The sequence below is a fragment of the Diachasma alloeum genome, unplaced genomic scaffold (assembly GCF_001412515.2).
Source record: "Diachasma alloeum isolate Michigan unplaced genomic scaffold, Dall2.0 Dall_scaffold_00974, whole genome shotgun sequence".
Classification (NCBI taxonomy): Eukaryota; Metazoa; Arthropoda; class Insecta; order Hymenoptera; family Braconidae; genus Diachasma; species Diachasma alloeum.
Window position 1 is genome coordinate 36,617 of NW_021681089.1, and position 20,876 is coordinate 57,492.

At 35.4% G+C, this 20,876-nt stretch overlaps 1 protein-coding gene across 1 annotated transcript in view; it reads right to left on the minus strand.

Moving 5' to 3' along the window:
* Positions 1–349: 349 nt before the first annotated feature.
* The window catches only part of LOC107045523 (COUP transcription factor 1-like), a 121,483-nt gene continuing 100,956 nt past the window's right edge, over positions 350–20,876 (minus strand). The window contains exon 3 of the mRNA XM_015267826.1: positions 350–537. Within this exon, the coding sequence (XP_015123312.1) occupies positions 350–537 (188 nt within the window). The remainder of the gene's footprint in view (positions 538–20,876) is intronic.

Sequence of the window (20,876 nt, forward strand, 5' to 3'; positions counted from 1 at the left end):
TGGAGTGAAATTCCAGTGAAATGATCTCAGCAGTTGTAAAGTTATTCAAATATAAATTTTTCAAAATTTTGAAATTTAAAAATTCTTTTTTTCTCGAAATAAACCAGAAAAAGGAATTAATCAGGACGATGTTGATTCGACTTCTCATGGGTCACACTCACTTTTACCAGTCACACCCCAACCTGGCAGTGAGAAAAGCGGGTGCTCGGCACTGATTTTTATATTTTCAGTGGGGCTCCGCTCTCCCCAATTTTTCCGCGCATCTTTATCGAGTCTTGGTGATCGAAAATCATTTTTCGGCCGATGACACGATGTTTTTCAATATTACATTGAATTTATATGGTAAAAACTACGAATATAATAAAAAGGGTTCATTACAATGCATACCTTCCCGGCGCATGCCCATCTTCAAGCACTTCTTGAGCCTGCAGAATTGGCACTGGTTTCGGTGGTGCTGATCAATTGGGCAGTTTCGATTCCCTCGACATGAGTACGTCAGGTTCCGCCTAACACTTCTTTTAAAGAAACTCTTGCATCCTGGAGAAAAAACATGGAAAAAAGCTTAGAAAAAAAGGAAGAATGTGGAGAAGGAAATGAAGCAAGCAAATCACATTCCGAAATTTTTCGCATATTTTTAATTGCCTGGCCCAAAGGGAGGTAGTTATTTTTAATTCCGTTTTTTCCAGATATCTCGTTATTTTGAATAATACCCTAAGAGCGAGCTCTGCATCGTAAAAACTTTATCGAAAGGCCAATTCCTGCCTAAAGAAATCCAGCCAGTGCACAGAGAGCAAAAAGTTTGTGGTTTCCGGCACCACAGTACCGAAGTCCAGAACCATGCCACGTGAATCAAGAACCGTTGGGTAATGAAAACAAGAATCTTGGGTTCTTGAAATAAGAGCTGCTGGGGAAAGGAGGGAAAGAGGTTCTGTAATTTCCGTTAATTAGCGACGGTGGTGAGGATATTGCCTAAGTCTCACCATAATTAATGGAGATAATTTGAGGAGACAAAAATGTCAATTTAAGAACCTCAAGGTTGCTATTTTATTCCGGTGTTCTAGATTTTCCTACCCAAGGATTCTTTAGAGAATTAAACTATTTTCTTGGATTCTAAGAGAAATTTCACGGGGATCCAATACACATAGAGAAAAAGTAGATTAGTTTTAGACAAAAGCTTCTAGATTTTAGAAACCATGATTTCTAGCCTTTACTTTTCTAAAACTTAGAATTTTTTTTCTAATTTGTTGACAACAATCGTTGAAGGTTCATAACCACAATTGGAATTGTTTCTAAACCCAAATATTCAATTTCAGAAAAATATTTTCTAAAATATAGAAAATTTATTCAATTTTCGGGGACGAGTGTTTTATCAAAAGGGGGTCTATGAAGCAAGGGGCTTCATTTCTTTTCATTGACGCTTATTGTTTCTGATCCTTATCTTCTTCTTTCCCACGACTTACGTCTCTTTTCCCCTATATGAAGCTCACCTCTCATATATATATATATAGGGAGGTTAGTAAGCCCCCCATATGTAAAACCCTCCATATCTGAATCATTTCATATCAGGTATTCCACGCGAAATGAGTCAACCGCTGACCCTCACCCTCTTGGAAATTGATGGCGATTTTTTCTGCGATTGGGGAGGTTGAAAAACTATATCTCAAATTTTTTCAGATTTTCTCGGCAGCCGAGTTCGGAGATATGATTTTTGTTTCGTTTTTCCGGTTTTTTTTTCAATAACTCGAGTTCTATCCATCCCATTTTAATTTATTAAGCATCAAAATTTGTCATTTTTTACTGCCTATAAGAATATTTTCAGTGATTTTTTTTTTCGATCTCTAGATGCGCATAATAACAACTTTTCGAATAAAAAAGTTGAAAAACTTGAATTTTGCAAATTACGTCACGGCTGATTTGTTTCATTTTTTTCAATAATTATTATAATCAAAACAAGTATTTTGAGCCATCATACAAGTTGGGCATCGTCCTGGATCTATTTTATTGTCAATTTTTTCTTTTCGAAATTCCGTAAATTTGGTCGCAACACCTCAAAATGGCGTTGATTGATTTTAATTATAAACAGTATGAATTTGATTGTATACCTATATATTACATATTTTTTCGATACATAATGGAAGTCGTTTTGTGGTGTTTTGACCAAATTTGCGAAATTTCCAAAAGAAAAAATTAAAAATAACATAGATCCAGGAGGATGCCCAACTTGAATGATAGCTCAAAATACTTGTTTTGATTATGAGAATTACTGAAAAAAAAATTTTGAATATCAGTCGTGACGTAATTTGCGAAACTCAAGTTTTTCAACTTTTTTTTTTTGAAAATTCGTTATTATGAGCATCTAGGAATCGGAAAAAAAAATTACTAAAAATAGTCGTATAGGCTTTAATTACTAAAAAATGGAAAATTTTGACGCTTAATAAATCAAAATCGGACAAATAGCACTCGAGTTATTGGAAAAAACGGAAAAATGTGAAAAAAATCACATCTTTGAATTGGGCTGCCGAAAAAATCTGAAAAAATTTGAGAGATAGTTTTTCAACCTCCCCGATCGTAGAAAAACCATTCATTTCCAAGAGTGTGAGGGTCAGCGATGGACTCATTTGACGTGGATACCTCATATACGTCTTGTATCCCATTATATGTAAGCACTTCTCACATACAATTTTCCTTACATATAAGACCCCCTTATATATGCCCCCCCCCTCACACAAACATATGAACCTCCCATATACGAGCCCCCCTTCCATAAATAAAAGCGCCCATAGAAACCTTTGCACCCAATTAAAAAAGTCCACCCTAAAAAATGTATGAAACCGCACGCGTCACATGTGAAACTCTCCATATTTGAACACTGCTCCCCATGGATGGGGCACTTACGCCCTTTAAATATCTCGACTGCGATTTTTAAGTTTAATCTGAAAATTTTTTAAAATTAAGAAAAATTCAGCTTTGGTGTTAGAAAATATTGGTTCTTAAAAACAATCCCTAAATTTGTCAGTTTTCATGATTTTACCAAGGACAAAAAAAGGTTAAGAACCGAAGTTTCTGAAATCTAGAAACTACTTTCTAATGCTAATCCCATTCTTCGCTCTGTGTACTTTTATTGTCCATGAATTTCAGTATCACGAAGTTACGGAAACCAGAAACTTTTCACTGAGAACCAGAAACGTTTTTCTCTGCGCGATTTGTTCTTCTATATTTTCCCTCACCATTGGCCATTAGAATGGTCTGCTCCTCGTTCCTTTCGTAGGTAGAATGTTTTGATACACCTCCAATTGAGGGACGTATGCCAATATCACGCGCGAATCTGGCACGCACATGAGATTGAAAATGAATTACAGTATGTTGGAAGATCCTGCACGACGAGCGGGGGCATTGCGGGAAGAGCGAGGGGCTACTCGTGATAAAGTCAATCTGAAGTCACGTTGAAATCATGTGAATTCATTGAAGTCATCGAAATCGCTGAAGTCAACTCTCTGAAATAATTTTTGTAATCATGCCGAAGTCTTGAAGTCGCGCCAGAGTCATGAACCGTACTGTGGCTAACGTACCACGTTGACGTACGTAGTAAATAATATTTTTACTTTTGTCAGTGAGCAGGATTCTTACACTAAATCCAAGAGGATATCGAACTCGTTAGTAAATTCTGTGACATTGGTACATTTTGGATGAGAGTTTGAATTGTTTGAAATCCGAGCCAATGACTGTTCGCGGCTATATCGATATAAAACAATACAGAACGACGATTTCCCCTCCACTGATATGTAAGTCTGGCGATTGAAAGTTCCATGGGAGCATTTTTGATAAAGTTAAAAAAAATTTTTGAAAAAATACAGTTGATACGTTAAATAATTAATTTGTAAAATACTTTGTGTATCACTCTTCAAATACAAAGGTTGGAAATTAATTTTTAATTGTTTTTTATTTGTAAAAATTCGAGATTGACAGATTGAAGTCGAGTAAAGCCTTCTCCAGTTCTTGTTTCATGCTTTGAAATAAGAACAAGTTGCACTGAATCCTATTGTAAAATAAGCAGACTTTGAAAACTTAAACCGCCCCGTTCCCTCTCGTTCCTTGAGCTTTAATAATCGTGATTTGAATGACTATACTGTCTCTGAAATCATTTATTTCGAATGTATGAAAGCATTCGAAATCAATTGCAGTTACGAAGTCATGTCACGAGCCACTTGAAGTCATTGATTTCATTTTTTTCTGAAATCACCGAAGTCAAACTCGAATTCACTGAAATCAACCCCGAAATCACGTGAAGTCGACTTCATTTCGAAGTCATGATGTCACTCAATCAGGGAGTGAGTAGCCCCTCGGTGAAGAGAGAGGGAGAGGGGGGCGCAAATCCAGCGACTTAATGCCAGAGAAGGACGAGTTGTTGCCAAGTTAGCCGGGACTGCCCTGAGGAATTGCAATCTCGACGACTGCCGTGGCAGTAGGTTACACGCACGTAATTCAATTCCACACCGCTGTGGAAATGACCTGGCTCAATGGATTGAAAAACAAAATCCTGAGAACTTTCTGCTTCGGTTATGTAGATTGAACAGTCATGTTTCTGTGCTACCCGAGTGGAAATTGCTTCAGGCCCACCTAAATTATTATTTAAATAAATAATAAATTATTTAAATAATTATTTATTAGAGTTTTTCTTATTATCATTATTATTATTCATTAATGAAATAAATAAAAATTTAATTGAACATATTTTATCTCTGAGAATACACACGCACATCCGCGAGATCAGGAATAATCGTAAATTCAACGAATACCCCGATACAAATCATATAGGCAATGTATAGTTTACTCAATAGTTATAGCGTGGTAGCGTAGTGGTTAGGGCATAGGATTAGCAATCATAGCGTCCCCGGTTCGATCCCCAGCATCGGTAAAAGAATAAAAAGTGTTTCGCCACAAAACAACAATCTTGATTTGATTCTAGCCAAGTTGTAAATTTGACTAGTTTGATTATTCAAAATTATTTTGGGGGAAACGTGATACGCCGAATGGGTTCTTTGTATCACTTATGAGTTGACGATACTTAAGAGAGGGATCAACGAGATGAGGAAAGATCGAGAACAACTGGAAACGTTAATAAATATTGACACGCACACACGATTTAATATTTAACAAATTAACAGTTTATTTTGATTCCGGATACACTTGGATTTTGTTTCGATGTTTACACTTTTAAGTTTAGATGAATACTAAATTTTGTTGTAAGATTTTTGCTGAGAGAGAATCGCAAAGATAGAAGGGGAAGAGGGAGTAGGTTAAGGGGATTATCGATGAGAATGGAAATGTCATTGGTCGAAAACTTGAAGAGGAGGGAGAAAATTCGACTGGAGAAAATAGGATGATTTCTATTGGCTTTTGGGACTGGAAAAACCCAGGCCTTTGTTCGGGTCAGTTGAGGCACTGAGAGAGGCTCGGTCTGCCTGGAAGGAGGGGCACATCTGGAAGGGATTAAGACAATTTTGTGGATTAGGACAATGTTTATGGAGGTGAATTTTGAGGATGGCACAAAATTGCCGCCAATAATAATAAAGGGAGCAAACTAAAACGATTGAGAATTCGACGAGGCAGATAGATAAAAATAAAAGTATTTGTTATGAGGGAAACGAAATTTTCGAGGATTTGGGAAAGTTCGGGAAATTTCTGTTAATTGAGTTTTTACAACTGTTTCGAAGAAATTGTTATACGTTTTTGCCCCAAGACGCGCCAAGCAATAAATGAACGGAAGATTGAAAAGAATGAATGGCGCGTCGAGACGTGTGTGAGGTGAAGGGATGGCTATTTTCTACAATTATTAATTATAATATAAAAAATATCAACTGCGTGTGTTGTCACGCAACAATAAGCTTTTTCAAAGATAATAACAGTAGAGATTCATTAAGAGAGGCAGCTTACGGTGAAAGAATTGAATTATCTTTTGTTTTGGATTAGTTATCATTGATAATTGTTATTGACACAGACAGACAGGTCATCCGGTTTTCATACAGTTGACTTGATCAAGTTCGGATCCATTCGTCCTGATCAAATTCGGATTGGTCAGAGGCATAACATGTCTGATCAAGACCGGATCCGTCAACTTGATCAATACCTGATCAGTGGTCAGGTCTAACCTGATCCAAACTTGAGGAAGACCTGACCGGAATTTCCACTCGGGCAATGCTTGACTAACAGAAAGGGATTGCGAATTTGTCTTTTTTTTATTCAATGGGCTCGATGCCACTTGCTTATAGGCAAGTCTATTATGGAATGATATGAATTTTCGATTGTTGCGTGGGTCAATGAATTTTTTTCCCAACTTCTACATGTATTGTGGAAGGCCAAATCAGCTCTGAGATGAAAAAATTAGAAAAACACAAATATCTCGAAAACTTCGTATGAATGGGTATAGACATTTTGATTGATCTTGATAGAGGACATTGAAACAAATATTTTCCTATTCTAAAAAGAACATACATTCAAAGTCGATAACTATCGATGTCTCTCAAGTCTGTCATGCTTATTCCTCATTGGTTTCAGTCGTCTGAGGCGGCAAATTTAATTGATGATTAATTTAATTTTCAGATTTTCAATTATGATGACTACAATTACAGCGCGCCGTAGCGCGCGTTCGGTCTTGAATACAAATACAGATTTTCACAAAAAGTTGAATATGTCCTAAGCTACTCGCCCGATTTCACCCCTTTCAAAATACCGCTTGTAGTACCATAAGAGTTGAAATCAGACCACATTTCAGCTTTCTATCTCTATTTTTTCGAGAGATATCGTGCCTATACCGATTTTATGACAAAAATGGAAAATAGCAATTACTACCAAGTTATCCCTGGTTGCGTAGAAATATTGCGACTCGATTTGATAGATATTATCATAAGGAATATTTTGACGTAAAAAATTCAATTCAATCGCGTACTTTTGGAGATATTGAGCAAAAAAGATTCCGGAGAAATTGCTGTATCTCAAAAACTATTTGTTCGATTGAGCTGAAATTTTGCGCAGATGTGCTTCCAAACAATACCAATTATTTCACAAAATTTCAGATTTTCAGCATCGAATTTACTCTTTTTTTCGTGAAGCTTTATAAAAAAAATTCCGAAAAATCCAACTACACATATTGACATGCTCACACACAGTTTCTAAAAACATGATATCTTGACGTTTCATGACAATTCTACATCATTTCCAAGCAAAATTGGAAGATTGTAAAAATGGACGATTACAAAGCTTCCATTCGGAAGCAACAAATCGAATTGGTGCAGCCATTTCTGAAATATTTGCAAATAACAATCTTTGAGAAATCGCTATATTTCAGGAACTGCTTAACCAATCGGGCTGAATTTTAGCACAGATTTGTGTCTCATTGGTACCAACTATGAGTCAAAATTTCTTTTTTTTTGTAATTACTATTCTGGAGTTATTGACACATTTCTAGACAAACACACACACACATGCACACATACGCACACACATACATGCAGCCATTCTCTAAAAACATATCTCGACATTTCATACCACTCTCAGTCATGTCCAAGCAAAATTAGAGAATCGGAAAAAATTGAATTTTCAAAGCTTCTATTCGGTAGCAAACAAGCAGGGTTGTGAACCTAATTCGACAGAAGCCATATGGCCGTTACTTTATTTGTTATTAGTCTTCTCGATTCGTTCTCTCTCTACCAATCTCATTAGTAATAAGCTTTCGAATGCATTTATTGCAAACGTTCTGTGATAAATTTCCCCGAAAATACTTCTTGGGAAATTTCCTAGTTTTTTTCCCTACAGATTTGCGTTATTATTCTTTCAGTTACGTTCATTTGTTTGAATGGTAAGTTATTTGTTATTCGTAAGATTAATCTTCTCCAGTTTTCTTCTTTCGAACTGTTCAATTTTCCTACGATGGATTTTACACTACGGCATAATTGATTATTTTTCATACCAAGAGATAGTATATCTATAATGACACCTGTTAAATTAATGGATATGCTATTTTTATTTCTTTGCTTGTTTATTATCAATTTTCTAAATTATTTTATCATTTATTATTATTATTATCGTTTACTGAGAAAGTCACCATAGCTGGCTCACTTTTCCCAAATATTTTCAACGTTATTAATCCTTATTCACCTGGATGGTGGATAGTGCGGGCATAATTGGGAATTATGAAAAAAGAAAATTCACTCTCAAAACATATGATCCTTGAAGCTCCTGACCTGCAAAAATCCCTGATCATTACAAAATTTGACCCTCTACACGTTTGTGTCAGTCACAGTATCAAACACTGCCATAATATGAAACAAAAAAGTACAAATGTTATGGTAGATGACTTCTTAAGTCATACAGATTCGAAAATCATTGACAGAATGACGATATTTCATTTTTGGGCAAAAACTATTTTCCGATAAATTGCTCTATGCTAAAATCTATTGAATCGATCAGCCCAAAATTTTATAAACTAATGTAACCCAATAGTATTAACTATCACCCAAAATTTTAAACTCTTTTTCCAACTTCGACGTGTATTGTGGAACGTCAAAAAATTGGAAAAACGCAAATATTTCGCAAACTTGATGAACGGGTATCCGCATTTGGACTGATCTCGATAGAGGACATCGAGACGAGTATTTTGAAAACGAAACAATTTTCAATCCGACGAACAGTTTAGGAGATATTGAGCAAAACATATTTTCACAAAAAGTTGAATATCTCCTAAACAACTTGTCCGATTACACCCCTCCAAAATTTCGGCTTGTAGTACCATAAGAATTATAATCGCACCAAATTTCAGCTTTCTATCTGAATTTGTTTGAGTTATTCGTACCTACACCGATTTTATCAAAAAAATTAGACATGCCGATTACTTCTAAGTTATTCCTGGTTAAGTAGAAATATTATGACATGATCTGATGGATATTATCATAAGGAATATTTTGACGTCAAAACATTCAATTCAGTCACGTACTTTTTGAGATATTGAGGGAAAAATATTTTCCAGACTTTGCTGTATCTCAAAAACTACTTGTCGATTGAGCGGAAATTTCGCCGAGATGTGCTGACAAACAATGTTAATTATTTCACTAAATTTCAGAATTTTAGCTTCGGCATTTTAATTTTTTTTTTTGATAAAATCGGTGTAGGCATGATAACTCTCGAAAAAATTGAGATAGAAAGCTGAAATTTGGTATAATTGTAACTCTTATGGTACTATAGGTTGGGATTTTGGAGGGGTGGAATTGGAGGAGTAGTTTAGGCAATATTCAATTTTCTGTGAAAATATGATTTGCCCAATATTTCCTAGATTATTGGTAAGATTGAATTTTTTTTTCAATATACTTATTTTGATGTCCTCTATCGAAATTAATCAAAATATACCCATTTCATACAAAGTTTTCCAGATATTCACGTTTTTTTTATTTTTTCATCTGAGAGTTGATTTGACGTTCCACAATCCACGTAAAAGTTGGAACAAGAATTCAAAATTTTGGGTAGTATTGGGTCACACTCGTATATAAAATTTTTAGCTGATCGATGCAATACATTTTAGCATAGAGCAATTTATGTGAAACTAGTTTTTGTCTAAAAATGAAACATCGTCATTGTATCAATAATTTTCGAATCTAGATGACTGAAGAAGTCATTAACCATAAAATTATGTTCTTGTTTGTTTCATATTATGTCAGTGTTCCATACTGTGACAGGAACAAATGTATAGAGGGTCATATGTTTTGAGGTTCAAATTGTGTAACCATCAGCTATAATACCCCAAGACTTTAAAAATTATCGGATATTTCCCGAATGTTTTGTTGCATAGACGAGAGGGATCAGTCTTGCAGATTAAAATCAAAGCTGATCCCGATCGTTGATATGCAGGAAAATTTGAGGGAAATATCCGATGAATTTTGATGGTCGAGGGGTATTCAGAAAACAATTTCTTCAATTCTGATTTTGGCCGATCAGGGTGCAGTGTTCGGGGTTACGGGACACATCTCACCAAAATGTGAGGAATATCTGTCAAATTCGTAGAAATCAATTGACAGGCTACAGGGAAATTATCAGCCTGATAATTTCCCTGCAGTCGGGGAAATTATCAGTGTGAAACGCGTCACGTGACTCCGAATACTGCACTCTGATTGGTCAAAATCAGAATTGAGGAAATTGTCAGGATTATTTACAGTTCACTAGCTTCAAGGGTCAGATGTTCTGAGAGTGAATTGTTTCTTTCATAATCCCTAATTATTCTCGCGGTACCATCATACCGATGTCTTTCTTCAGCCAGAGGAAATATACGGTTTTTCCAGTACTGGGTGGGTCTCTAGAAAATATGTTGATAAATCACCTTTATGATTCACTCCTTAAAAGTTGAATGTGTTGAGGGTCAGACACTTCAAAGAACGACTGTCCTGAGGGTGAGATGTTTTCATTATTCAGGAGCTTTAAGGGCCAGATGTTCCGAGTGTCAATTTTCTCATTTATGATCTCCACATTTTTTTAATAGAATTGCTGCGGTTGATAAAAAAAAAGAATTGCTGCAGATCCATTCGGAAGCCTACTATCTATGAAATTGGTAGAAATCAGAAGAAGAGTTATAGCACATAAAGAAACAGTCAGATGGCTTCTACCAAAAAGGCTTAAACCTCTGCTTGTTTGTGAAGATTTATAAAAAAATTCCGAAAAATTCGCACACACATACGAACATACACATATGTCCTAAAACATCATATCTTGACGTTTCATGACGTTTAGTTGTTATATTCGATAACGACTGAGTAATTGTCCTATTGCCTGATGATAATGTATTCATCCATCTACTAAATACTACTAAATGTGGATTTTGTAAAAAAAACTGCGCCAAGAAAAAATGTTGTTTGGCTTTAAATGAGAAGAAGAAATTTTTGAAAAATATAATGAAATGAAAAGGAAAGCCAAGTCAGAAATGTAGAATAAATAGCCATAGTGCACAATCAGATTTCTATGAGAAAAATAGTTTCAAATCGAATAAGGATTTAAAAACATTTTCTATGAAATAAACAATCAGAAGATGGAGGATTAGATTCATACTAGATAAAAAGTTGAAAAACTCCGCACCAAGAACGTTGGTCCTCTTTTTACTAATTTTCTATTTCATGGAGAATTTTTTGAATCATTATTAGATTTTAAACTATTTTTAACTTCCCGGGGTAGGAAAGTTATTGTAATCACCCCGAAAATCAAAAATCGATTTTCCGCCATATCTCCACGTTTCAAGGTTTCCAGGATGTTTGTTGACAATTTTTAACACAATGTCTGTGTGTGTGTGTGTGTGTGTGTGTGTGGTGTGTGTGTGTGTAGTGGGTACGTATGTTACAAGAATTTTTCGACAACGATTTCCCATAAACCAATGCGATCGATGCGATCGAGGTCATTCATGATACAATCGAAGCGTTTGCACGTGACTTCGACCTGATTAGATTTTGGAGTGAATCGATCCAGTGATATTCCAGTTTTTCCAGAAAAACACCGAAAAATGAGATTTCAGAATCAGAAAAACCGTCAGTTGATGATTTCTAATGAACCATGGCGCAGATGAAAGAATGGAGGATTAGATTGATACAGACAGTGAGTTAAAAAACTCCGCACCAAGAACGTTGGTCTTGCTCCTGCTGATTTTTTATTTCATGGAGAATTTTTTTGGAATACTTATTCCATTGAGAACTATTTTTCTTATAGAAACCTGATTGTGCACTATCACCATTTATTCAAAACTCCTGACTTTGCTTCCTTTTTTATTTCTATGTATTTTTCAAAAACTTCGACTTCCCAGTAGAAATCAAACAAAACTTTTTCTTGGCCCAGTTTTTTTACAAAAACATTTGTTTTTATGTTTGTAGGCAGATTTCATTATTTTTTTCAAAAAATAATGAAATCCGCTAAGCAAGGACTGTTTTTATATCCGATGAAATTTGTTCTTTTCAATTCAATTTAACTCATTCATTTTTTATAAGATAGAAAATTTTTTGAATCAACAATTGAAGGGAAATAAACAGTTCTACTCCAGATTTATTGTCTCCACCGAATTTCAATTTTTAATCATTTATTAATAATTTTCTCACTTGATTTGGTTCCTCATTCAATTTTTGCTCTGATGATTCCTATGTGGATTGTATTTCTTGGAGCGATGAATTGATTTCCTTACAGGAATAGTCGAACAAAATGTTCACGAAGAAGTCTTTTTGAAAACATGTTGTTTTTTTTTGTTTTTTAAAATATTAAGGAAACATTGCGTGGAATGAACTCTTCCGACTTTTTGTTTCAATATTTATAACCAAGGAACAAATTTATCAATTGAGCTCAATCTAAGCTTATTACAAAGGGGCTGACTGTACTTTAATTTAAAAAAAAAAATCTATTTCAACAACAGTTCAATAAGACATCAATATTTTGAAAAGGGTTCAAAGTGTCCATTTAATCCCACCGTCTCCTACTAATTTTCCCTAAATAATCACAAAATTGTTCGCACTTCACTGTCACGTAATTTAGAGAATTTTTTACCACGGAATGAAAACATTTTCTGTTACACTCGGAGAAAAATAAATATTTTCTTTTTCATTTAACTATTCACGGACATTTAATACTCAATCACACAATATTTTCGACACATCTCACTTTTGTCACATTCCAAATAAACCGATAACCTCACAAACAGTGCATAAACTACCTTTATGTCCAAGGTCCGCATATGAATATAGATATGGCGGAATGAGAAAACAAAATAGAACACCGAGTCGATTTTTCGTTTCATTCTAATAAGTGATTTAACGTGAAGAAGAACATTTCCCGTGGTTCTCCATAACAACATCACAACCCACATTCAAATGCACTGGTGGCAACACGTCAGTGTTGGACATGAGGTTGTTGGACCGGCGCTGCCAACGTTACAATTTGATTCTCCGACTTTATAATGTAAATCGCGAGAATGTGAATATCAACCCGTTGCTATGCGCGTATCTTTTTTACTGTTAATCCAAAAAATACCGTAGTTATACCGTTGAAAAGCTCATAGGCGATTTATATAATGTAACTAGCGAAACTTTCCCGATTTGTCATCCCGTTTTCATTATACCGAATGTAAATCATTTAGAGGTAGTGGAGGGGGAAGTTCTGTCGTGTTTAGATACGCGGTGCGCTCGGCCTGATGTTTTGCTCAGTCGGTCAAAACTTTTCTTGGCCGATATGCTACCGCGTATCTCGATCGAAGCGTTTTTGCGTAACTAAGATCTGATCAGATTTTAGAGTAAATCAATCCGGTGATCCTCCAGTTTTTCCAGAAAAACATGGTAAAAGGATATTTTCCATGTTTTCTAGAAGGAAAACTTCTAGTCGATGATTACGAGGTCATATCAGAGTCTATTCACGTAATTTGTACCTAGCTTCATTTTCGATCGAATGAGGGGGCGTTAGCGGAGTTCTTTAGAATAACATTAGGGCATCGAAAGTTCATCTATATTTTGAGTTTCGTTGTGAAAAAAGTATTTAAAAAAGAGTACTAAAAACGTCAGCATGGTTAGTATAATTGAGAGCAATATTTTTTTACATCCTGTGACGATTGAATATCTATCCGAGAACACGTACTAAAATTACTAACAATCGAGAAAATAAAATGGAAATGAAAGGAAAAAAAATTGCGTCTGTAGTTGTGCTATATACGAATACTTAGTGCAATTAGCAATCAATATTTGTATTTTGTTCGTCATGCTGCGAGGAGAAAATCTGAAGCGAGAAAAAAAAATTTCATTTCCAATTCTTACCCTGTATTTCGTACGTGAAAAATTGAAGGATTTTTCTAATGAATGAAGGAAAGGTAATTGTCCGGGAAGTTATTGGTTCGACCCGAAAAGGGTCACACCCACTACAACCCACCCGCCATATGGGAGCGAGCGCAGCGAGCGACCAACAACTCAATCCACTGGTTCTCGTAGAAATCACATTGTGGGCTATAGCTATTCACTCGTTATTCCTGATTTGTCTTTCTTGTTCATTTTTTTAAATTTTTCAGAAACTTTTACTTCTCAGTAAGAATCAAACCAAACGTTTTTATTGCACAATTTTTTACAAAAACATTTGTTTTTTACCTCCGAATGGAAGCATTGTAAATATTCCACATTCAAGTTTTAGATTTTTCGTGTTATATCCATCCATTATAATTCAAAAAGTCCAAAAATGCAATTTTTAGACCGTGTCCGTATGTATGTGAGTACGTATGTAAACAAACTTTTCTTTCACTGTCCACTAATGAATCGATGGAATTGAATCTTTTGTTTCCTCAAGTGTACTTATTATTGAGCACTATCAATCACCATTAAAAAAAGTTAATTCATTAGTTAATTTTTAAAATTTTTCAAAATTTGTATTTTTTACAATAATTGAAAAATAAAACTTCTGAATTGATTGAATGATGGCTTAAAAAATTTGTTAGGATATCCTTTTGATGGAGTTCGAAGATGAAGGTGATAGCAATAATCGTTATTTTGATTTATTTGAAAATTTACAAAAAGTCTGTATTTTTGGAAAATCAGAATTCCCGGGATATCTTCCGATATGCTTCAAACAAATTCAATCATAGCTTGAAATGTTTAATTTAATGTCATTAAGTCGAAATAAAAAGATGGTTACGATAGCTATATTGCTTGATTTAATTTTTATGATGATTGTTGAAAATTTCGAATTTTTCATGAATTTCCCTTAAAGTGAGGTTTCTGATGGTTTCTTCAAATGGGATGTTTCAAATTTATTCAATTATGTATAAATAACATTCTTCTAATAACATTTTATCGAAGGGCTTAAGGGAGAGATAGAAGTGTGAAAAAAACAACTGGTTGTATAGAAGAAAGAAATAATCAGAATAATAATTATGATAACTTTCAACTAAGTTGAAAATCTGACAATGTTAGATGAAAATAAATTTTATTCAATTTAATAAAATAGAATAAGTAATACATTATACATAATAGAAGGAAATGATGTGCAAATTAACTATTCGGAAGCAAAGAATCGTTAAAAACTTAAAACTAAAAATTTTCCACTCGGTTCGTTACGCCTCGTTCCACGCGTACTTGAAAGCCGCTCACTCACATTGTATTAGGTACTTGAATTAATTTCCGCGCTTTTTGAGTAAAATGTAAGTATTTATTCTGAACTGAAAAATAAATTACATTTTATACAAAGTATTGTCCAGCGTTAGCTATCACTTTTCCCATCTTTCGGGCAAGGAACGAATTCCGTTACGGAAGAAGTCCTCTTCCTTGGATGCAATCCATTCATTGAGCCATTTTTTGACACCTTCGTAAGATTGGAAGTGCTCGTCAGCAAGGTCATGTGCCATCGATCTGAATAAATAATAGTCGGAAGGTGCGAGGTCTGGGGAATACGGCGGGTGGGGTAAGACATCCCAGTTGAGGAATTCCAATATTTCCTTGACCGCTTTCGCATTATGTGGCCGAGCATTGTCATGTAGCAAAATGACTTTATCGTGTCTCTTCTTGTATTCTGATCGTTTCTCTTTCAAAGTTCGGCTCAAATTCATCAATTGTTCTGGATATCATTCCCCAGTAACTCTTTCACCAGGTCTCCGTAGCTCATAGTATACTACGCCCTTTTGACCCCACCAAATGCAAACCATAATTTTCGAATTGTGAATGCCACGCTTTGGCGTTGATGCTGAAGTCGATGGCAATGGTTCACCAGGCTTGGCCCACACTTTCCTCCGTTTGGGATTATCACAATCAATCCACTTCTTGTCCCTAGTCACTATTCGATGCAAAAACTCTTTTCTCTTGTGACTCTGAAGCAACATTTCACAGGTCATCAGAGGTCTTTCAATCTCTTTTTCTTTTAATTGATGGGGGGCCCAATATTCTTGCTTATGAATCATACCTATTGACTTTAACCGCTTGCTGACGGTTGATTCATCAAGATTTAATGATTTTACTAAGACTTTGAGTGTGACAGAAGGATCTTGATCAATTAATGTTTCCAACTCTTCGTCCTCAAATTTTTGTGATTGGCCAGGACGTTCTATCCATTCTCTATCCAATCGTCTAAACCATTCTTTGCAAGTTGTTTCAGATAGAGCATGTTGGCCGCAAGCTTCTACGAGTGAACGGTGCGTTTCGGCAGCAGTTTTTGTCGAATTGAAACAAAAAAGTAACACTTCCCGCATGTGGTGCTTTGTAGGCAAAAAACTCGCCACTTTCGATGCAGAAAAAAATTTCGTTGTTCACACTTAAAGCAAATAATATATATTGAATAGTCAAGCTTATGGACAGTACTTTCAGGTACATACGTGACCATATATAAATGAATTAGAAATTACGGTACTTAGATCATCAATCAAAAAGGGTGGCAATTAATTCAAGTACCTAATAATTACAAAATATACTTCGTCACGGTCTCAAAAAATACTATTTGAACTTTAAAAAACTTGAAAAAAAATCTTTTAAAAAGTCCAGCAAAATAATACAAAAATCACAAGAATAGAACATCTATAACGATTCAATTAATATCCATGAACGAAAATAAAAAAAGAAAGAAAAAAAACAATCGACGCATAATATTAAATTTGCAAACATTGTATCCAAAGTAAACAACATCGAGTCCCAATAACAAGTGATTTGACACAAATGATCAGTCATTTAAAATACATTTTAAGCGATCGCTGTTAAATAATTTAAAGTAGTTACCCCGCTCTAGAAAATACCATTTCAATAAAATAAGTGAGAAATATCGATTATGCTTCTCACAAGGAAAACAAAACAAAACAAACAAAATAACAATCCAAACAAAATAGATTACAATACTCTAGAAACCTATACACAAACACAAATTTTACTTATATTCTTAGAAAAGACAAGGTCACCGTAAGGTCTTATTGGCGGAAGTTTAATTTCAAAACTTGAATTAGCCAAAAGCTCACTTTCAGAAAAGTTGATGTGAACAGATTTTTTAAGGAAGTTTTTTAAACGTACTCCGAAGGTATCATATTATGTGGGGGGGGGGGAAGATTTAAATATGAAGGGACGGATTGTAAAAACGCAATTTTAATGAGGGGGAGGGGGTTTGATATTTATAACCCATCCTCCCTTATGAGGGAGGATAAGTTACATAAGGGCCGAAAATATAGAAGGATTAGCAGTAAGGGTCGTATGGGCCAGGCGTTATGGTTCAAAATGACCAAATTAAAAAGGGGTCAAAATGAAAGGGCAGAAGTAATGGTCAACAACCAGGGTCAGAAACAAGAGTCTAACGAGGGCTATGAGGTTTAGGCTTGACACCTCCGGTAGGAGTTTAGGAATGGACCAGCCTTGGCCCAGCGCTAGACTGCCTTGCAACTAGACTTGGCCAGTGCTGGTTGAGTATGGGCCTAGATACTAACAGTTGGTTCCCAGTACTGGGCCAATGTTGGTTGGCCGAGTTGGAACAAGAGTAGGCCGACCATGCAGAAACGAAATTAAGCCGAACTTTAGCACGATGTTTCATTATCATTTGCACTACACGTTGGCTTTAGTCATTCAAACAATTAATCTCAATTTTCATTAGAATTTTTAATCAAAAAAATATAGAACGAATCAGTGGGATAGGTTTTAAGTTTTACAAAAACTATTCGAATTAAAATAAGACAGTAGCGAAAAGGAAAAACATAACAAAATAAAATCGAATCTGCATACTTTATTGAATATGAAATTATCTACTTAATAAATGCATCCCTTATCAAATACAAAAGAATTATCTCGACATTTTCCCCTAGACAGTGATTAAAAAATTCACTCATTACGATTTACATATCAAATTCAGGTATTAAAAATCATCACAATCAAATTCTATCATCTTATCTCTTGAAGTTCACTTAGAGTCACGTTTTTATTCAATGTAACTATTTATACACTGCGTATTTACAGTGTCAATCTACATTTTTGCCGCAGCCTCACCTCATAGGCTTTTACAGGTATATATACATATATATAATGAAGTTTTTTGGCCGCTCTCTAACATGAGCTTGTTGATTTAGAAACTGAGGATATGGTTAGAAAAAAGCGGTAGAAAAACTCTAAGTCAGTGGACAGACGGGGGGAAGGGGTGGAGGTTATTTGCGGCCAGTTGAACAACGGGAGATTTTAAAGGGATTGAGTTTATTTACCAAGTTATTTGGGTGTTGCTGGAGATTGGTAGCGACATTCGATGTTAAGCAAGAAATGTATTCGCGAATGGGTTCGGTGTTGGACATTTCATGGAGGGATTTGAATGGATGTTCAGTAGTAGGCGTTATTTATAACATATACATGATCTTCAATGCGTCTAGATCATGAATGAAATTTTAATTGCTGAAATGTAACAGTCCGAATCAATTTTCCTGAGTAATTTGATAAATAATTCTGGGGGGAAATATCAAGAGGAATTTTTTGTTTTGTTGAAATATACTTGAAAATATATGTTGACATTTAATTTCCAGATTAATAAACAATTCATGAAAATTCACAGATTTGAATCATTATAATTTTACATTGTTGTCTTTCTTCCATTTTGAAATATTAAGAGTAATTTTAACATTGACACCGTTTTATATTTAGTATTCAGTACATTGTTGTGTAATGGGACTGTAGATAATACAATTTCTGCTTACAAAGTGTTAATGCAAAATACCACAAATTTTTAATGTGTCTAAACCATTACTAAAATTTTCATTGCCGAAATTCAATAGAAAAAGTAAATTTTTCACATTTTATTGAATTATTATTCACTTTCTGATGACTAATTCTGGGAGGAATTGTCATGAGTATTTTTTTTGTTTGAGATATAGTTAAACAAAATCACTTGACATTCAATTTTTATATCAATAAACAACTCATAAAAAATCATGGATTTGAACATCGACGCCGGTGGCTGTGTGNATTCAACCGTCTAATGTATACTTCTCACTCGCGCCTATTGTATTCGTATCCGAATTCTCACCTTTTGCGAATATTATATTCAGTCCGGCACCGACCGCCGAATACTCAGGAGTGAACACCTACTCCTTACATTATCTATCTTCACTTTTTGTATATAATCTACGTCTTGTAAATATACTGTGATTGTTTTATAACTATCGCATTTGTTAGTGAATCGTTACATTCTACAACAACCTCGATTCCTAGAGGGGGGAGATTTGTGACACTCTAAATCTCGCGGTTTAATTGTCGAACGGGGGTCGCACAAGAGACGACTGTACCTGGGCAAATTTTTCCCTCCAGTGGGGTCCCGAGTCAAAATTTTATCGGGTCTCCCGACGTAGTTTCAACGTTTTGAACCTACATTGCTTTGATGTTCAAATTCTCCGCCGAATTTTTACCGTATTTTCAACTTATCTCAACGTGAAGGCCCATGGACGTTGAGAAACACTCAATATCCACCGTATAATAAACGTACTCTCAACGTTAATGACGTTCGTTTTCTGTTAACGTACGTTGTAAGTTTCGACGTCCACATTTGATTGTATCAAGGTCATTATTGACGATAATTAAAAAATTAATTACCGTGTTAAAGACTCACGTAACTAAATTATTAGTGTTAGTACATTAATAACATTAGTTCGAAGTTCAAAGAATCGTGCGTCTGAAGGGTGAGTTGGGTCCAAGGGTCAGAAGGGTTAGTTGAGTATAAGGATCAATTGAGTATAAGGATCAGATGAGTATAAGGGTGAGTTGAGTCCAAAAGATTACGCGAATCTAAGGGTCAGATAATTAAAAACCTCAGTTGAGTTCAACTGTCAGTTGAATTTAAGGACCAGTTGTGTGTAAGGGTCAGTTGAGTGTATGGGTCAGATGAGTGCGAAGGCCCTATTGGGCCTGAAAGTCAGATGAGTCTAAGGGTCAGATCGATTCTAAGGGTCAGGTGAGTCAAAGGTCATCTGACTTTTAGATTGAACTGACCCTTAAACTCAACTCAGTCTTTTACTTATCTGACCTTTAGATTCGCCTGACCCTTCGTACTCTTTTGACCCTTAGGCTCAACTGACTCGTAGATTCGCGTGATCCTTCACACTCAACTGACCCTGAAATCCGCCGGACCCTTTGTAGTTGTTTGACCCTTAGACTCAACTGACTCTTAGATTCGTCTGATTCTTCGGACTCAAATAACCCTTATACCCATCTGACCCTTAAACTCAATTGACACTTGGACGCAATTAACCGTTAAACTGAACTGAAGCTTTTGCGTATCTGACCGTTACTCAACACACCCTCAAATTTGTATGATCCTTCAGACGCAACTAATCCTTACACCCATCTGACCCTTAAACTCAACTATCACTAAGACACATCTAACCATTAAACTCAACTCAGACTTCTACTTACCTGACCCATATTCAACTGACCCTTATATTCACCTGACCCTTCGTACCCTTTTGACCCTCAGATTCGTGTGATTCTTCGGACTCGGCTGACCCTTATATCCATCTGGCCCTATGCTGAAGGTTTTACGCTTATTGATTAAAAAAAAACCATCTGGCCCTCATACTCATCTGACCCTTAGATTCATTTGACCCTTAAACTCAATTGACCTTTAAACTCAACTGACTCTTGAACATAACTGATCCTTAAACTCAACTGAGCCTTTGACTTATCTGACCCTTTCTGAACTGACCCTTACATTCGCCTGACCCTTCGTACTCTTTTGACCCTTAGGTTCAACTGATCCTTAGATTCGCGTGATTCTTCAGACTCAACTAACTCTTACACTTATATCGGATCTTTACACTCACTGACTTTTATATGAAGGGTCCGACCCTTAGACGCTTTAGATCTATATTGACTCTATTTCTCTCTCATCTCCGCCCCCTG